This window comes from Choloepus didactylus, chromosome 6 (assembly GCF_015220235.1).
Source record: "Choloepus didactylus isolate mChoDid1 chromosome 6, mChoDid1.pri, whole genome shotgun sequence".
In the NCBI taxonomy this organism is placed as follows: domain Eukaryota; kingdom Metazoa; phylum Chordata; class Mammalia; order Pilosa; family Megalonychidae; genus Choloepus; species Choloepus didactylus.
This window is the reverse complement of record NC_051312.1, coordinates 7,353,390-7,373,488: the sequence shown is the minus strand read 5'-3', so window position 1 is coordinate 7,373,488 and position 20,099 is coordinate 7,353,390. Positions and strand designations below refer to the sequence as shown.

The 20,099-nt window shown below is 37.2% G+C and overlaps 1 protein-coding gene across 4 annotated transcripts in view; it reads right to left on the bottom strand.

Annotated features, from left to right (window-relative positions):
- The window catches only part of KMT5B (lysine methyltransferase 5B), a 67,414-nt gene that overhangs the window by 12,112 nt on the left and 35,203 nt on the right, over window positions 1-20,099 (bottom strand). For all 4 annotated transcript variants that reach the window (XM_037838340.1, XM_037838343.1, XM_037838341.1 and 1 more), the window contains 5 exons: window positions 16,221-16,386; window positions 15,715-15,824; window positions 14,074-14,240; window positions 13,740-13,759; window positions 13,523-13,659 (listed from right to left, as the gene is read on the bottom strand). In XM_037838340.1, the coding sequence (XP_037694268.1) occupies window positions 13,523-13,659; window positions 13,740-13,759; window positions 14,074-14,240; window positions 15,715-15,824; window positions 16,221-16,386 (600 nt within the window). The remainder of the gene's footprint in view (window positions 1-13,522; window positions 13,660-13,739; window positions 13,760-14,073; window positions 14,241-15,714; window positions 15,825-16,220; window positions 16,387-20,099) is intronic.

The following is a 20,099-nucleotide window of genomic DNA, read 5'->3' as shown; positions in this document are numbered from 1 at the left end:
CTTGGTGGTATACACTTTCTCTAACTAACAGCAGATGGCATCCATGAGTCACCTATTCCCTTCAAGTCAGTTCTCCCCGACTTTGTCTTTGTGGTGTGTGGGGGTCTGATTCTTGTGGGATCAATTGGTGCACCAAGTTTGGGTGTGTTGCTGGTGCTGTCCGCCCTGAATGTGGGGTGTGTGTCTGGGTGGTTAGGCAGGCAGGGCAGCTTTAATAATCAAACCTCCCAGGTGTTCCCAGAGATTGAAGGCTGTTGCAGGAGCCTAAGCCTTCATTTCAGTCTTTTCACCGATTGTCTCTGCTGCTGACCCACAAGTCCTTGGTATCTGCGTAGGGTCCCTGGGATTTCCAAGCGGTTCCCCCTTCCCAGCTGTGCTCTTTCAGGACTTCTGCTGAGGGAAGGTTGTGCTATGTCACAAGTGTGCGCCGGCCCGCCAGGAAAGCCTTGCGTCACTGGGCCATGCAGGGGCGCTCCCAGCCCGCTTCAAAGACAGTTGAATCGGACGCGTTAACTTCCCCCTTTTCGCACAGCTCCGCCCTCCCAGCTCCGGGACAATCAGCCATGGGTGTATTAAAGGCCACTGTCCACAGCCGATATTGTGGCTTGTGTGTAGTGCTGCGGGAAAGATTCCCCGTCTCACTGGGTTTCTTGGTGTGGCTCTGGGCTGTGGGTCTGGCCCCGGGCAAGAGCATTCCCCGCCTACCGGGAAGATGGCTGCAAGGAATGCAGTTTTCTTCCTCCTTTTGGCTCCCCTCTGCTCCTCTGGTCTTGAGACAATTAGCAGCATGTGTGGGAAGGTGTATCCTCCATGCCAGACACCAAGGCGTTAGCCCAGCCCGCTCCCACCGTGCTTCACTGCGCAGCTCTCCCCGTCATATCTGCAGCCACTCCTGGGCTTTTTTTTTAAAGAACTAGGCCGTCTCCAAACGCCAGCCCACTGTTTCCCCACACCGCAGTGCAGCCACGGGACTTTCAGCCATCTCACTCGTTTCAGAATGCAGGCTCCTGGTTTCACCAAATGCATGTTCCCCGTGGATTTAGCTGACCTTGTCCGGATGGTGCACAGCTGGCAGTGGTGTTCTGGGTCACTTTCTGGTTTTTATCTAGTATTTTTCACGGAGGTGTTTTTTTGCCCTGTCTCACCTAGCCACCATCTTAGGTTCTCCCACAGTTACAGTTTTAAGGCCATAAAGGTAATGCATCGACAATTGGGTCCCTTCACTAGAGAATGGCCAATGGCGTCTGGAAAACCTCTGTTAGCTGGGAAGGCACTTGGCTGGCGTCTGCTCGAAGTTCTGGTTTCAAATGGCTTTCTCCCAGGACATTCCTCCCTAGGCTTCAGCTTCTCTTCAAAATGTCACCCTCAGTTGCTCTTGGGGCGTTTGTCCTCTCTTAGCTTCTCTGGAGCAAAAGCGTGCTTTCAAAGTCCATCTCCAAAATATCTCTGTAAGCTGCAGCTCCTTTCGCCGCTCCTGTGTGTTCTTCAAGCGTCCCTCTTGGCTGTATCAAGTTCGCTCCTTCTGCCTGAGTTTATACAGTGCTCTAGTAAACTAATCAAGGCCCATGGTGAATGGGCGGGGCCACACATCCATGGAAACTATCGAATCCAAGTCATCACCCGCAGCTGGGTGAGTCACATCTCCATGGAAACACTGAAAAGAATTACAATCTAATCAACACTGATACATCTGCCCACACAAGATTACATCAAAGATAATGGCATTTTGGGGGACATAATACATTCAAACCGGAACGATTCCTTTAAAAGTTTCTGAGATAAACATGAATAATGATAATTAAATTAACAAAGTGTTACTAAATAAAAAGCATTAGAAGACTTCCTCTCACCATTGGACAAGAATGATTTGCAACCTGTTTTAACTTTATAATTTACATGAATTATTTTGAAATAAATGAAGGGCAATTAATAAAAGGGTCTCCTAAACTTTCCCAATAAATCCAGCTTCATGAATTTTTGCTTTTTATTCAATAGAAAGGTGAATTTTTATTCAGCTCTAATCAAATATAGCTAAATTTTGAATTAATTAAAAAATCTTACATAATGCTTTTTAAAAATGAGAAACCTCTTCACCCCAAATTGCCTTCACTGACTTGCCTTTTATTAGCTTTAGTTTTTAAAGTTTTTAACTTCATCAAAAAATTAAAAAACAAAAAAAAAACACTTCAAACTAAACAAAGCAAAGGATTAAGAAAAATAACTTAAAATAGCTACTTGGTTTCCAACATGTTCCTACCATACCTCAAGATAATTAATAAACCATATCCAAACAAAGGAATAAGAAAAATTAATCTAAAATAACTACATTGTTTCCAACATGTTCCTACCATACACCAAGAAAACAAATCATAATCAAAGGCATAAGAAAAACAAAATAACCTAAAATAACTACACTGAAGCTAATTTTTTAATGCAATGGTTTTTTTTTTTTTACTTTATCAAAATATTGAAAAAATTCAAACAAAAGGAATAAGAAAAACAACCTAAAATAAGTACATTGCTTCCAACATGATCCTACCATACCCAAGAAAGTTTGCAAACCATAATCATTTCTGAGCATTCCCGTAACATTGAGATTATCCTCAACAGTTTAGCTGTTCTTATTAGATTATCGTTCCCCCTTCACTATTTGCTGTCTATCTCTAGGTCCCCTACATTCTACAACATAAAATATTTATTTTACATTTTTCACAGAGCTCACATTAGTGATAACATACACTCTCTCTCTTTTTGTGTCTGGCTTTCTTCACTCAGCATTATGTCTTCAAGGTTCATCCATGTTTTCATGTGTTTCACCACCTCGTTCCTTCTTACTGCTGCGTAGTATTCCATTGTGTGTATATACCACACTTTGTTTATCCATTCATCTGTTGAAGGGCATTTGGATTGTTTCCATTTCTTAGCAATTCTGAATAATGCTGCTATGAACATCGGTGTATGAATATCTGTTCGCACTTTCAGATTTTCTGGGTATATACTGAAAAGTGAAATTGTTGGTAACTTGGTATCTAGTTTTCTAAGGAACCGCCAGACTGTCTTCCAGAGTGGCTGAACCATTATACAGTCCCACCAACAACGAATAAGAGTTTCAATTTCTCCACATCCTCTTCAGCATTTGTGGTTTCCTGTTTGTTTAATGGCAGCCATTATAATTGGTGTGAGATATCATCTCATTGTGGTCTTAATTTGCATCTCCCCAATAGCTAGTGAAAATGAACATTTCTTCATGTGTTTTTTAGCCATTTGCATTTCCTCTTCAGTGAAATGTCTTTTTATATCTTTTGCCCATTTTATAATTGGGCTGTCTGTACTACTGTCATTGAGTTGTAGGATTTTTCTTTATATATGCAAGATTATCAGTCTTTTGTCAGATACATGGTTTCCAAATATTTTTTCCCATTGAGTTGGCTGCATCTTCACTTTTTTGACAAATTCCTTTGTGGTACAGAAACTTAATTTTGAGGAGTTCCCATTTATCTATCTTTTCTTTTGTTGCTTGTTGCTCTGGGTGTAAGGTCTAAGAAGTGACCTCCTAATACAAGGTCTTGAAGGTGATACCCCTACGTTATCTTCTAGGAGTTTTATGGTGCCGTCTCTTATACTGAGGTCTTTAATCCACTTGGAGTTAATTTTTGTGTAGGGTGTGAGGTAGGGGCCCTCTTTCATTCTTTTGGATATGGATATCCAGCTCTCCCAGCCCCATTTGTTGAAGAGACTGTTATGCCCCAGTTCAGTGGTTTTGGGGGCCTTATCAAAGATCAGTTGACCATAGATCCGGGGGTCTATCTCTGAATTCTCAATTCGATTCCATTGATCTATATAGCTGTCATTGTGCCAGTACCATGCTGTTTTGACTATTGTAGCTTTATAGTAAGATTCAAAGTCAGGAAGTGTTAAGTCCTCCCATTTTATTTTTCTTTTTTAGAATGTTTCTGGCAATTCGAGGCATCTTTCCCTTCCAAATAAACTTGATAACCAACTTTTCCAAGTCTGCAAAGTAGGTTGTTGGAATTTTGACTGGGATTGCACTGAATCTGTACATGAGTTTGGGTAGAATGGACATCTTAATGACATTTAGCCTTCCTATACATGAACACGGAATATTTTTCCATCTTTTTAGGTCCCCTTCTATTTCTTTTAGTGAAGTTATGTAATTTTCTATGTATAGGTCTTTTACATCCTTGGTTAAGTTTATTCCTAGGTAATTGATTTTTTTAGTTGCTATTGAGAATGGAACCTTTTTCTTGAGGGTCTCTTCAGTTAGGTCATTTCTAGCGTATAGGAACATTACTGACTTACGTGCATTAATCTTGTATCCTGCTACTTTGCTAAATTTGTTTATTAGCTCAAGAAGCTGTGTTGTCGATTTCTTGGGATTTTCCAAATGTAAGATCGTATCAACTGCAAATAATGACTGTTTTACTTCTTCCTTTCCAATATGGATGCCTTTTATTTCTCTGTTTTGCCGGACTGCTCTGGCTAGCACTTCTAGCAATGCTGAATAACAGTGGTGACAGTGGGCATCCTTGTCTCATTCTGGATCTTAGAGGGAAGGCTTTCAGTCTCTCACTATTGAGTACCATGCTGGCTGTGGGTTTTTCAGATATGCCCTTTATCGTATTGAAGAAATGTCCTTCAATTCCTACCTTTTGAAGTGTTTTTATCAAAAAAGGATGCTGGATTTTGTCTAATTCCTTTTCAGCATTTATTGAGATGACCATTTGATTTTTCCCGTTTGATTTGTTATTGTTGTATTCCACTGGTTGATTTTATGTTGAACCATCCTTGCATACCTGGAATGAATCTCACTTGGTCATGGTGTTTGATTTTTTTAATGTGTCTTTGGATTCGATTTGCAAGTATTTTGCTGAGAATTTTTGCGTCTATATTCATGAGGGAGATTGGCCTGTAGTTTTCCTTTCTTGTAGTATCTTTACCTGGTTTTGCTATTAGAGCAATGTTAGCTTCATAAAATGAGTTAGGTAGTGTTCCATTTTCCTCAATTTTCTGAAAAAGTTTAAATAAGATTGCTGTCAGTTCTTTTTGCAAAGTTTGGTAGAATTCCCCTGCGAAGCCATCTGGCCCTGGACATTTATTTGTGGGAAGCTTTTTGATGACTGATTGGATCTCTGCTTGTGATTGGTTTGTTGAGGTCTTCTATTTCTTCTCTGGAGAGTCTAGGTTGTTCATGTGTTTCCAAGAAATTGTCCATTTCCTTTACCTTATCTTGTTTGTTGGTTGTACAGTTGTTCATAGTCTCCTCTTATGATTTCTAAAATTTCTTTGGGATCTGCAGTAATGTCCCCTCCCTCTCTCATTTATTATTTTATTTGGGACTTTTTGTCAGTCTAGCTAAAGGCTTGTCAATCTTCTTGATCTCAAAGAACCAATTTTTGGTTTTATTTATTCTATTTTTTCTGTTCTCTATGTCATTTCTCTCTGCTTTAATCCTTGTTATTTCTTTTCTTCTGCCTGGTTGAGGATTAGTTTGCTGTTTATTTTCTAGCTGCTTCAGTCATTCCATTAGTTCTTTGGTTTTAGCTCTTTCTTCCTTTTTATGTATGCATTTAGAGCTATAAATTTCCCCCTCAATACCACCTTTCCTGCATCCCATAAGTTTTGACATGTTTTGCTCTTGTTTTCATTCGTCTTTATTTAGCAATTTCTCTTCCTATTTCCTCTTTAATCCACTGATTGTTTAGGAGTGTGTTGTTTAACCTCCAGATATCTGTGTATGTTCTCAATCTTTGATGTTTATTGACTTCTAATTGTACTCCATTGTGACCAGAGAATGTGGTTTGAATATTTTCAATCTTTTTAAATTTATTGTGGCCTGTTTTGTGGCTCAGCGTATGATCTATTCTGGGCACTAGAGAAGAATGTATATCGTGGTAATTTGGGATGTAATGCTCTGTGTGTGTCTGTTAAATCTAATTCATTTATCACATTGTTTAGTTTTTCAACTTCCTGATTGGTCCTCTGTCTGATCTATCTATAGGAGAGAGTGATGTACTGAAGACTCCCACAATTACTGTGGAAACATTTATTTATTGCTTCCTTCAGTTTTGCCAATGTTTGTCTTACATACTTTGGGGCACCTTGATTGGGTGCATAGACACTTATGATTGTTATTTCTTCTTGTTGAAGAAGAAATACTATATTAGTATATGGTGTCCTTCTTTGTCTGTCATGACATCCTTACATTTAAAGTCTATTTTATCTGAGATTAATAATGCTACTCCTGCTTTCTTTTGGCTGTAGCTTGCACGGAATATTTTTTCCATCCTTTCACTTTCAATTTCTTTGTGGCTCTGGGTCTAAGAGGAGTCTCTTGTAAGCAACACATTGATGGTTCGTATTTTTTAATCCATTCTGCCAATCTATATCTTTTAATTGGGGACTTACGTTCATTCATTCATTGTTATTACGGTGAAGGCAGTTCTTGAATCAGCCATCTTATCCTTTCGTTTTTATTTGTCAGATATATTTTTCCCCCTCTCTATTTCCTTTAATGTATCCTTACTAAAACTCTTTAGTTCTGTGCCCTTCTCCAGACCTCTCTCTTTCTTTTTTCCTCGGCTGGTAGGGCTGCCTTTAGTATTTCTTGTAGGGCAGGTCTGTTGTTAGCAAATTCACTCAGCATTTGTTTGAGCCTTAGCTTCTTAAAGCCATATAACAGCAGCTTCTGAACATGTGACAAAATTGTGAACACCTGTATAATGAAAGTCAGTAACACTCTCCATGAGATCCCATGTGATTTATTTCTTTCAAGATTTAGATGAAGGGGAAAAGATGTTTCTCCCCCACGTATTTAGTGTGCTTTACCTTTTGCTAAGGGACAATATAATTATTTTATCTCTCCCTACTACTACTCCCTTAATCCTAAGAGCACAGACCCAAATCTAATGTGTAATCACAGGAAATATTTTGCTACTTAAAGTTAGCATTCTTGCTTTCTTCATCTCCCTAGAATGATTCTGGAATTCTATTTTTATTAATGTAACTGTAAAAACCTAAAAAAAAAAAAAAACCAAAAAACTTAGTTGTGGCACTACTTCAAATCTTTTTCTGAAATGTGGGGGTAAAAATTACTATTAAAAAATCTCTAGGTAATCTTCACCAAAGCAGGTAATCAGTTACTCACCACTCCAATTCCATGCTAAAATATATTTAGAAAGTAAATGCATAAATTCCCAAAAGGTTACTTCTTTTCAAGGGAATTAAGAAATTAATAGATTATTTTCAGAAAATCCATGCCTTTTTACCACAACTTGTAACATTTTTGGTCCATTTCTAGAAAGATGGACTATATTTAAAGTATGTTTAAATGCAATAAATGAACAAGGTGGAATTATTTTATTTGGAAATTATTTTAATAAAACCCTTCCTTTCTTCTGCTTCTCTACTTCGCCTATTTTCCTTTTAACCTATGAAAGAAATACATGCACATGCTGCTTCAAGTGCAACAATCCTAGGCTACCCATACACGGAGTGGAACTGGGTAGCAGCTCCCAGCCACCCCCAATCTGCAGTGCCCTGCCTGTCCTCACACCCCCAACCATGGCCCATCCTCCTCTTTATGTGGTTATTTCTTTTCAAGCAAACAAAAACAAGAGGATACAATTATTCCTTTTACTCAACCAGTTTTCTTAATGTTGTATCATGCACAAATAAATCTGAATCGAAAATACGTTTTGAAAGCAGTATTTTCCATAGATTAAATTCTCCACATCCTCTCCAGCAATACATATTGCACTTTTAAATTTTGCCCAGTGTTCTTAGTTAAAATGAGTACTGAATTACTGCCTTAATTTCCTTGTTTACAGTCATCTTTTTTTTTTCTGTTAAGCATCTCTCCTTCCTTTACCTTCTTATCTACTGGACTCTGTGTTTTCCTTATCAGCTTTTAGAGGTTTCCATTATTAGGATTAACACTCTGCCATGCATAATTTTTATTTTGTTAAAATTTTTATTGGTATACAATTCAATGGCATATTACATTTACAATGCTGTGCAACCAGCACCACTACCCATTACCAAAACTCTTCAACACACCCAACCCTGGACCCATTATGCAGTAACTTCCCATTCTTCCCTCTCCCCAGCCCTTAGTAACCTCTAATCTACTTTCTGTATCAATGAATTTGCTTATTCTAGATGTTTCATCTAAGCAGAATCATACAGTATTTGTCCTTGGGTATCTGGCTTACTTTACCTACCAGCACAATGTTTTCAAGGTTCATTCAGGTTGTACCAGGTATCAGAACTTCATTCCTTTTCATGGCTAAAAAAATTTTTATTCCTTTGGATATACACACATACCACATTGTTTATCCATTCATCTGTTGATGTACACTTGCATTGTCTCTACTTTTTGACTATTACTAATATCTCTTCGAGTCCCTGCTTTTGATTCTTTTGGGTATGTACCCAGGAGTGGAATTTCTGGGTCATATGATAATTTTATGTTTAACTTTTTGAGGAACTACGAAACTGTTTTCCACAGTAGCTCAACCACTTTACTTTTTTCTATCAACAATGTATATGGGTTCCAAATTCTCCAAATCCTAACACTTGGCATTTCTAATTCTAAAAATAACAGACACTCTAGTTGGTGTGAAGCAGTATCTGTGATTTTGATTTGCATTTCCCTAATGGTTCATGATGTTGAACATTTTTTCCTGTGCTTATCGGCTATTTGTGTATCTTCTTGAAGAAATGTCTGTTGAAGTTCTTCACTGTTTGTTCAATTGTTGTGTCTTTTTGTTGTTGAGTTGTAAAAGGTCTTTACGTATTCTGGACATTAAACCCTTACAGATAAATGATTTGCCACTATTTTCTGCCATTCTGTAGGTTGTCTTTTAATTTTCTTGATAACACCCTTTGATACAGAAAAGTCTTTAATTTTTATGATGTCCAATTTATCTATTTTTTTGTTGTTGTTACTTATGCTTTTGGTGTAAAATCTAAGAAACCACTGCCAAATCCAAGGTCACACAGATTTTCTCCTAAATTTATTTCTAAGAGTTTTATGGTTTTAGCTCTTATATTTAAGTCACTGGAAGTCACTGATCCATTTTGAGTGAATTTTTGTATACAGTGTTTGGGAGGGGTCCAACTTCAATCTTTGCATGTGGAAATCGAGTTTTCTCAGCACCATTTGTGGAAGAGACTATTACCTTCCCAATGCATGGACTTGGAACCCTTGTCAAAACCAAATGGCCACAGATGTGTGGGTGTATTTCTGGACTCTCAATTCTATTACACTGGTCTATGCTATATGTGTAATTTTCCCCCTTTGTTTGTCTTTGGCTTTCAAAAGGCAATTTTTCTTTGACAGAAATTATGTATCTTTATTTTCCTATAGAATTATGAGTATGGAAAAAGAAACACGCTGTTTCAAAAGGCAAATTTTTTTCCATTCAAAAATTTACAGTCAGCATTTCTCTTCTTCGTTGACATCTCTGCTAACCCTGTTAGAAATAGATTCTCTTAAATTCTTTTTTAATAGTATTTTAAAATTTAGATCTTTACTTGGAAGGCCACACATTGTATGATTTCTTTTATATGAAATATCCAGAATAAACAAATCCATAGAGAGAGAAAGCAGATTAGAGGTTTGCCAGGAAATAGGGGGAGGGAGGAATGAGGAGTGATTACTTACTGGGTACAGGGTGTCCTTGTGGGGTGATGAAAAAATCTGGAACTTGAGAGAGGTGATTGTTGCACAACATTGTAATGCTCTAAATGCCACTAAATCATACACTTTAAATGATTAACTCTATGTTATGGGAGAATTTCACCTTAGAAATTTCAAAAATTAGGTCTGTAATCCACCTAGAATATATTTAGTATATGGCATCAGATGGGGGAGGAGACTCTGGCTTGGTTTTCTTCTAGATGGACAGTGATTTATACTAGCATCATTTATTTAAAAAAAATCATTGATTCCCAATATGTGGTATTAAGACCTTGTATATATTTGGCTCTACTTCAGGACTCTACTTGTGTCCTTTATCTATTCATTCCTGGGTCAGTATCATAACATTTTGATCCAATTATTTCATGGTAATTTTTATTACCTCTTAAGACAAGTCTCCCCGCATCCTTCTTTAGAAATTTTTTCTTGGCTATCATCAGACATACTTCTGCATATCTTAAAAATTTTTTTTGACCAATTCCAACACTAAAATAACTGAACTTTCCAACATTTTATATATTAATTGGGAAAGGAGTAATATTTTAATGATTTTACATCTTACAGTGAAGAACATTTTATTTAGTGAAGAACATTTTATTTAGGTCTTATTTTTTAGGGCTTCATTAGATTTTTATTTTTTATTGTGGTAACATACATACAACACAAAATTTCCCATTTTAATGATTTTTAAGTATACAGTTCAATCTGTTAATTATTCACAATGTTGTACCATTACCACCACCATCCATTACCAAAACTTTTCCATCATCCCAAACAGGAACTATATCAATGAGGCATTAACTCCCCACTCCCTACATCCTCCCCACCCCTACCCATGGACCCTAGTAACCTATTCTAGTTTCTGATTTTATGAATTCGCAGAGTCTAGTTATTTCATGTAACTGAAGTCATACAGCATTTGTCCTTTTGTGTCTGCTTATTTCATTCAGTGTAACATTTTCAAAGTTCTTTCTTGTGGCATGTATCAGAACTTCATTCTTTTTTACATCTGGGTAATATTCCACTGTATTCATATACCACATTTTATTTATCAATTCATCCACTGATGGATACTTGGATTGTTTCTACCTTTTGGCTACTGTGACTACTGCTGCTATGAACATTGGTGTAAACAAAGCTGTTTGAGTCTCTGCTTTCAAGTCTATATATCTACCCAGAAGTACGATTGCTAGATCATATGGTAATTCTATGCTTAACTTTCTCAGGAACTGCTAAACTGTCTCCACAACAGCTGCACCATTTTACATTACCACTAACGATGTATGAGGGTTCCTTTTTCTATACATTCTCTCGAACTCTTGTTGTTTTCTGTTTTTTAATAACAGCCATTCTAGTGCGTGCGGAGTGATATCTCATTATGGTTTTGATTTGCATTTCTCTAATAGCAAATGCGTTGAGCTTCTTTTCATTTGCTCATTGGCCATTCATATCTTCTTTGGATAACCTTAATTAGTTTTTATCCCTTGGATTATCTAGAGTAAAAAGTACTTACTTATGATTTAGCAGTACTTCCTTATTACAATTAAAATGCTGCTGTGCCAAGATGGTTTTAGCCCAGAAATGTGCCAAATGTATCCCAGAGACTTCATCCATGATCTCAGCACTTTTGTAAACAAACATTCTGTCCACTCTCATTTTTTTCACTGGGCCACCTCTTCCTGTCCCTTGAGCTCTCAGCACAGTGTGTGTGTATGTGTGTCTTTCATTGAGCTGCCCTGGCAGCAGGCAGTGTGCTGGTCTTGCTCACCTTTATATGTACTGGGCCCAATATTAAAGTAATTGTTCAGTTAACATCCGATAAACAATTGAATGAGTTCCTCTGACTAGTCTCATCCACCCAGGTAATTTCGGTAAAAGCAGAAGCAATCTGGTGTTCCTGAGAATTTCAGGAATATTCACAGGATCTGCAACCATTGTGAGATGTAGGTGGGGTAGGTGGGACTGTAGCCCCTGAACCAGTGAGGAACCCGAGGAACAGACTGGAGGAACAGTGATGGAGGAGAATTAATGTGCCCAAGGAACAGGACAATTCATGTCATTCTAAACCAACTAATGCTGTTTCAGTAAGTGTTGGTTTGTAATCCTGAGTATTTGGTTAGATTTTGTGGGACAGCCTCCAAAAACTTATTCACTGTATCATTTGCTATACTTACTCATTTACCAAATATTTATCAAGCACTTAATATGCACCAGGCATTGGTTGTGGGTGCTGAGGATAGAGCAGCAAATGAAACAGATTGAAATCCCAGGGCTTATTTTCTAATGGGGAAAAGACCAAAAACCACAAAATAATTTTATAGCTAATATGTGAGTGTCAACTCTGAGCTCTTCTATACACTTAATGTGAAATAAATTGAATCACAACAACCTTTGAGATATCATTTTTCCAGATGAGGAAATTAAGGCACAAAGTACCTAAATAACTTCCCAAGATCACAAACCTAGTGAACTACAGAGTCCTAGAACTCAAACCCAGGCATTCCAACTCTAAATCTCAGGCATTTAACTGTTTTATTATTACTCTATAATTTAAAAGCATTATTATTCAACTATAATTAAATTACTTCCTGCACTGAAGGGTCTTCTTGTGGACTGGTCTAAAATTTGACCAATATTTGAACCATTTTTTATGTAGGAAATAAACTTTATGACCAAAAAAAGGGGGGGGGGGAGGGTAGGTCACAAAAACTCTGCAGCATGAGAAATACGTTTCTGCCATCCTTCACAGCAAGGACCCCCATGGCTAGGGCAGCACCCCAGATCTGCCCCCTTGCACTGCACATGGGGAGCCTACTGGCTGCCCAGAAATAAGGGATGTGGTGACTCTGAGGAACCCACTCATTTCTCCTCTAAACTTGTGGCCTGTTGGTTGGGTATTTTAAGGGGGTTAGTGGCACTAGCTGACACTGCCACTCATATCTGCCGAAGTAACAGGTAGCAGAAAGAATGAGGCCTCTGACATTCATCTGGGTTCAGATATTTGAGTTTCTGAACTTCGCAATGTGGCACATTACTAGTTCCCTCTCACAGGACGGCTGTGAGGACTGGCTGAGTAAAAGCTGGTAAATGTGCAGCAGTGTGCAAAGCATGCAAAATGGGCTAAGTGCCGGCTTCCCTCCCTAGGAGGCCTAAGCACACGTGCACTACTTTGTCCTGGGAGCCTGCAGGCAGTGCTCACCGGAGCATGCTTAAGAGTTCCCTTTATGGAGCTAGTGTACGCAGAAGTCACTAAAATGAAGAGTGGAAATAAGCAGTCCTGTCAAGCCAGATATGAAGGATTTCTACGAGGACTCCAGAATCCTGATGGGTTATGAAAAGGGTTCCTCACTGAGTGACAGTGGAGGACAGAACTTAGGACCTGTGAAGAGGATGTGCACCAAAACAAAAATTCCAGAAGACACAGCTTGATAATATGCAAGACAATTTCGAGGCTTTTACATGATTACCAGTGGTGAACTGCATTTGCCATTTTTTAGGCAACCCTCTCAGATACTGCAGAGGTGTGCATTTGTGAGACATTTCCCATTCTTTATTACATTTGTAATCTGACCCGCCAAGAACAATAGCTGGTAGTATTAAACTTTAAAAGGGTCAAGGTGCCAGTGTCTCTAAATAGTTATATATCATTTGATTTTGTTTATGCACATTGTATTGGGTGCTATGCTACAGAACACAGAAGACTATCCCTCCATTTAAGTAAGAGAGAACGTGAGTTAATTCCCATAAGCATCAGGGGGTTAAAAAGCATATAAAAGCTGAAAATCTTACTTAATATTTTACCTTTCACAAGTGTAACACTCGCAGAACTCATTATTTTCTCCAAAGAATCCATCTCCGTAATAGCAAGAAATTTCTTCTCCAGGTTCAATATCTCTCAAAGCCTTCACACATGCTGTATCTCGACCAGTTGACACAAACTGAAACAAAGATCACTCATTAAGAAACTCACACCTGAAGTAGAAACAAAATACTTGAGATAATTTTTTTTTATGCTCACCTTACAGTTAGGTCTGCAATCTGAAAAATGTCCAAAAGATAAAGTCAATTAACTGTTGATAAGATCTGAAACACGAACAATTACAGAAATCTGGAATAAGCTTTCCATGTAACATTACCACTTTTGATAGAAGTTTAGGTGTCAAATTAAACTAAAGAAGTATTTATTTTAGTAAATTTGTGACAGAAGAATTCATATTTTAAATCCTTTTATGAGAAATGATTCCAACTCTTTTAAAATCATATGATACAAATTTACTGAGTTTGATAAGGTCATTCTAATTTTTAGTAAGAGTGCCCAACACTAATGTTAACACCTTAGAAATAGAGCTTACCATGATTTATAAACGCAGCAGGACCAAGCCAGAGTTGAGCACAGTTTTTCCTTGTGGAATACATGACACTGAAGTCGTTTTCTCCATGTCTAAGAAGCATGTTCTCCTCAATTTCTGAAAGTTCGGCAATACAACCCACCAGTAATTCTATTTTGTCATTTCGTTTCCTATTTAAAATATGTTATGTGTTAAAAATTACTAGTAATTATAAATAGTAAGGTGTCTTTTAACAAAATAAGCCTGCCAATAAATACTAAGAATTGGGAAGACCCAGCATTGTCAATTTTAGCCTTCTCACTTGGATCCCCACCTGGATCTCTTCTCTTCCCTCCTGGAAGAAGCTCCATAGCCTTATACTATATAGTTACTTGTATATTCACCTTGTCCCTACATGAGACTGGACATCCCTCCAGGGCAGGACCTGTGCTACCTGTATCTCTGAATCCCCTGCAGTACCTATAGTGTTTTTCAGGCAGAAAGTACTCAAATAATTGCTGCACTGCATTAAACTTGCTGACCACTGGAATGAAGGAGACAAAGACAAGTGGCAGTAAAGGGTCATGAGGACCCAGATTTGAGATGCCACCGTCTCAAGTAGCACTGTCCAACAGAAATGTACTGTGAGCCACATACAGAATCTAAAATTTCCTAGCAGTCACACTAGAAAGGTAAAAAGAAAACAGATGAAATTACTTTTAATACCGTATTTGAACTCAATATATTCAAAATACTATTTCAGCATGTAATCAACATAAACATTGAGAAATGAAATTTAATAGATCAGATATGTATATCAGACTTAGAGCCCTTCTCAATTCAGACTAGCCACATTTCCAAGGCTCAACAGCTACATATGGCTGGCAGCTACTATACTAGAAAAGTAACTTAGTATAGCTTTAGAAGCCTAGAGCTCAAATCCACACATCCATCTGTAAGACAGAGAGCCCAATGATCCACCCAGCAGGCTTGGTACCAGCCCAAGGCAAAAAATGTACACTCACGTGCACACACCCTTTCAACAGGACTGGGGGTCACACTCTTTTGACTATTCCAGGTCCCTGACCCTTACCATTCATGCTGTAAGAAATATGGGATGGGAGGCTCTGTGAGGGGGCTATGTACTTCTCCTGGGAGATAAGGTAGGGAACAGGCATTAAAGGAAAGAAGACATAGTCACATACTCTCTTTTTCATCTATGGCTTTCATCCCTTCTAGCTGGGTACAACTCTATTACTTTTTATTTAAATTGGTACATATATGTTTTTATGAAGACAATGCCAGGATTATTAAAATCTCCACCACAGCCTTTCTTCTAGGCCAGTAAAAGACTGACTCTGGGAGCCAGGTCATCCAACACCAGCACCCTTAACCTTCCAGCAGCCTCACCATGGAGTGGCATCCAGGATCAATAAAAGGAAAACGAAATGCACTTTAGCTAGAGATGGGATCTGGTTCATCTCAGACTCCTAATTTCACCATCCTGACACTAATCAATAGGTCAAGGTAAGGGCACTGCACTGGCTCCTTTAGTTATGGGATATTCTCTGGCTTGATACCTCACCATGAACTTGGCTCTTTAACAGAAATTTAAGAGAGAACTTGAAATAAAATTACTTTAAAGGACTATACTAGTATAATTACCATTCTTTTGTTGCAACTATTTTGGCTCCATTTTGTTCTGATGAGTATCTATTACAAGGTAGTATTTCAAATCCACTGTCAGTTGCAAACATTCGCAAGTAAATAAATACCTAAAACAGGAAAAATAATTACATATTAACACTTTATACTAAATTGTTTGTCCTGCCACTTTCTCAGAATTATAAAAAAGAATGACAAATAACAATGCAAAGAATGGGAGCTCATTAAGTAACAAACTTTACTGTTATTTTAAAATTCCATAAATTTTGGATTATCTAATGGCTTAGCTATGTTACTCTAAAAGGTCACAAGGAGTTTCACTTCTAGATGACAAAGTTTTCTCTTGAGATAGTCATCCAAATGATCTTATGTGTTGTAAGAGCTAAATATTGTTTAATTTTATAAAAAATTGTTTTAAAGTTTCAGTGTTCACTAAAATTTAGGCTTCAGTTTCCTTCCTTTACTCATTTCCAAACAGATTAATAGCATCTACTTAATAAACCTACATGTTCCTTGAATAATTTCTCTTGCATTTTGTTCTTGTTAAGAAAATAGTGCCGCGCCCATTCGCCTGAAGTCAAACATTTGAAGGCTTTCTCCAAGTGCTCATCTTTCTTAAAACGTTCAATTACTTCCTTTAGTTCTTCCTGTCTGCCTTTAATAGGCCGAAATCTGAAAGAAATCAAAACAATAAGTTTAGTTTTTTGCCACCATCCTTAGGCCTCTGATTCACCTTAAGAAACTTAAACAAAAGATAATATCCTAAAAACTGCCATGGTTTTCAGAGCACATATCTAACAAAAGAGATCAATAATCTTGATAATTATTATTCAAGTAATCATGATCATCAGGAAATACAACTTCTTTTTCTTCAAAATGTATTTTAAAATTTTTATTTCACTGTTATCTCATTAACTGTGAGGTGACCAGATGATCCAAAAAATGTGTGATTCAGGCTTGCACAAGTCGTCTATTTTGGAAGGTACAATGAAAGATCTAGGATAGAGTCTGAGAGTTAGAATGACAAGAATTTTTAAAACATGCAGAACCAAGCTGAAAGACTACAAGAAAATGAGCTACAGAAGAATGATGAAGCAAACAGAATCATGCCATAAACAAAAACATTCTCTATGTTCACAACTAGGAACACCCCAAACTAAGTATCCCAATGGGTCTCAAAACACATGCCACCCATATCAAATTACTCTTTGATAACTGTGCTCCAAGAACAAAAGGAATGCAAAAAGTACAACTCCAGCAGTAAAAATGCTTCACTTGTGATATAAGGGAAAAAATGCTGAGTAGAACTGTAAAAGGCTTCTATTACAAAACCAATTATAACGACTTCAGAGTATTACACTGCTAGGCATATATTAACACTTGATGCAATCTTGGTCCAAGTATGACTGAAATTTGTGACCCAGTAAAATGCGTACTATGAACAAAGGAACTTGGATCGTGATTTCAAAATTTCTCTTCAGGTCAATTTCAGTGGCTAGTTCTCCCAAATAAAGCCTTTATTTTCCAAAGCAAACCAACACCTGTTCCTTACACTCAACAGGAAAAGGAATCATAGACTACCATTCAAATAAAATACATTAAGAAAAAATATTAATGGTTAGGAGGAAAAAACATTAACTTATTTGTCTTACTCTAACATTTAAAACCACAAATTTCATAAACCTGAAAATGAAAAAAAATTGGGATGGAATCTAGCACAAACTCCAGGAAAGAAAGTGTTCAGGCAGGAATCTTTTTTTCTAGATAAGCTCTCACAAGTATCTTCATAAAATTTCAGTAAGATTTTTAAGCCACAATACTTCATCAAGGATTATTTATTAGGTGTACATAGCAGCACAGGAGGTGCTATGGTGAAAAATGTAAGAGACCAAAAAACATCACCACTGTTTTGGGAATAAAAAATACATACATGCATCAAACAGTTAAATAAGGTATCAATATGCAAATGCATGTTAATAGGATAGAAAAAAATGACATTCCTACAGCTCTCAAAAAGTCTGGAAATTGTAACTATAAAGTGTAAAATTTATTCGGGAAGGGTTTTGAAGTTGACGTCTGATATGGGCAATGAGGAAAGTGGTAAATTCGGCTTTCTAGAGAAGCAGCAGGATTATTATAGGTTGGAAGGAATCAAAAGAATGAAGGCAGAGCGAGAGCAAGAGGATCTTAAAGCTGGATTCAAATAGCTGAACAGCGGCTGCGCGAGTAAGTAACGGTAATAGTAATATTAAGGAAAACGCTAGAACAAGGAAGAGGGAAGAGAACAGGTCCAGAACATATAAAATACTGTATTACTGGACAGGGTCTCTAGAGGACTTCAGCTATATCAATGCATACTGATACAAGGAACTTACTAGCTAAAGACTAGTTTTGGAAAGCCTGAACTCGCACCAACTATTATATATAACTATCTAAAAGAGTTCAAACATATCCTAAAGACAAATGAAGAAAAGGATGATGCCTTATTTTATTTTTCATTTTCAACTGATAGTATACAAACTCTCACAGACAGATAAGAGGAAGTCCTTTGAACAGTTTAGAATGTCTTTAACTAGATTGTCAAGATGGGGTTGTCAGAGAACCACTAAAATCTAAAGATTGCAGAACTGTGGAAGCATTCAAACTTAATATAGTTGTAACATTAAACTACTTGTAGCCATCACAATTTTATCAAGACAGGATCTCCAAGGCACCCAATCCAAACCATTCTTGCTGAAACCCGGCACTACTAGGTTATTTGTGTGTGTAGGATAGCTAAGACAACAAAGCAGCTGTTAGTGAAGGCGTAACACTTTAAGCAATAACAAATATGAAACAGTAGGAAAGAGATAAATCATGTTTCATACAGTAATCAGAAAAATCATACTTCACTCTGAGCAAATGCAGTGAATAATCCATGACCTTAAGTGGCAGAACTATAAATGACAGGAAGAGCCAAACAACCTTTATATCTTCAATGTAGAACTGACCAATGGTGACATTCTGTTTTAAAATAATTGTATGGCTCAACATATTATTAATCAAGTCAGAGTCAGGGTTAAATTCACCCAAAGCTCTAAGAACACTACAAAAAAAATAAGCTACATTCATTATGAGAGCTGTGTATATTAGCTATTTTGATAGGTCTTACGTGTATTCAATTCTTTCTGAAACATGTTCCTTCCTATCTGGAAATCCTGTCAAGTATCCTTAGTTTTGTTTGCTACCTGTTCACAATGCCAAACAATTTATATGCTAAAATCCACGCAAATAACCAACTCTTGATTTGGTAACATTCCTCTGTCTTTTACCTTCCCGGGCTGACTTCTGTTCTGCTCTCCTGAATTTTAAAGCCCCCAACAAATAACACTTTTTTTCTTTTTTACTGTCCCTTGCTACTGCTGGCAAGAAGTATTTCACATTAAATATAATGTATTGTCCCCAAACTATTAAAACTTACTATCACAGGTGGCAGTTATAGGCATGAAATGATAGTGAGGAAAAGAAGATAGAAAATGGTGATGAGTGCAAGACAGGCAGGAGAAAAGACAGTTGTTTTCAATGATCGTATAGCACTGTATCAAAATCACCTGGCTGACAGTTCAAGTCAAACTCTATTATAATAAATATCAATGGAAATAAAAATGTTGACTAACCAAAGACTGGTATAACTATTAGGGCCAGAGCTAAAACCATTGAGGACCTTAGGAAAAAAAAAAAATTTTTTTTCTATTATTGAATAGAAAAATAACCTCTCTCCTTTCCTGAACCACGGTCCCTCCAAATCTCCCATACAAATTGCATAAAGATATCCTTATTCCATGGTACTTAAAGCTGGAAGAAAATTTATACAGGTCATCTAATATAGCCTTCTTGTTTCACACACGAAATGAAGCCCAAGGAGGCTAAGCAGTTTGTCCAAGGACTTCGGTTAATTAAATGGAATAACTAGGGCTATTATCTTGGTCTTTCTTGTTCCTACTCTAATACCTGGACTGAACGGTCTGGATTGAAGGTCATAAATCAGCAAGAAATCACAGGCATACCTTGTTTTTTTGCACTTTGTTTTAATAAGCCTCACAGATTACCCGTTTTTCACAAACTGAAAATCTGTGGCAACCCTACATCAAGCAAGTCAATTGGCATCATTTTTCTGATAGCAGGTGCTCACTTCGTGTCTCTCACATTTTGATCAAGGTGTGTGCAATGTTGTTTTTTTTTTAAATAATAGAATGTTATTGCACACTTAATAGACTATGGAACAATGTAAACATAACTTATCATATGCACTGGGAAACCAAAACATTCAGGTGACTAGTTTTATTGCAGTGATCTGGAACCCAACCCAAGTATGTCTTGAGGTATGCCTTATTTAACAAAAACTC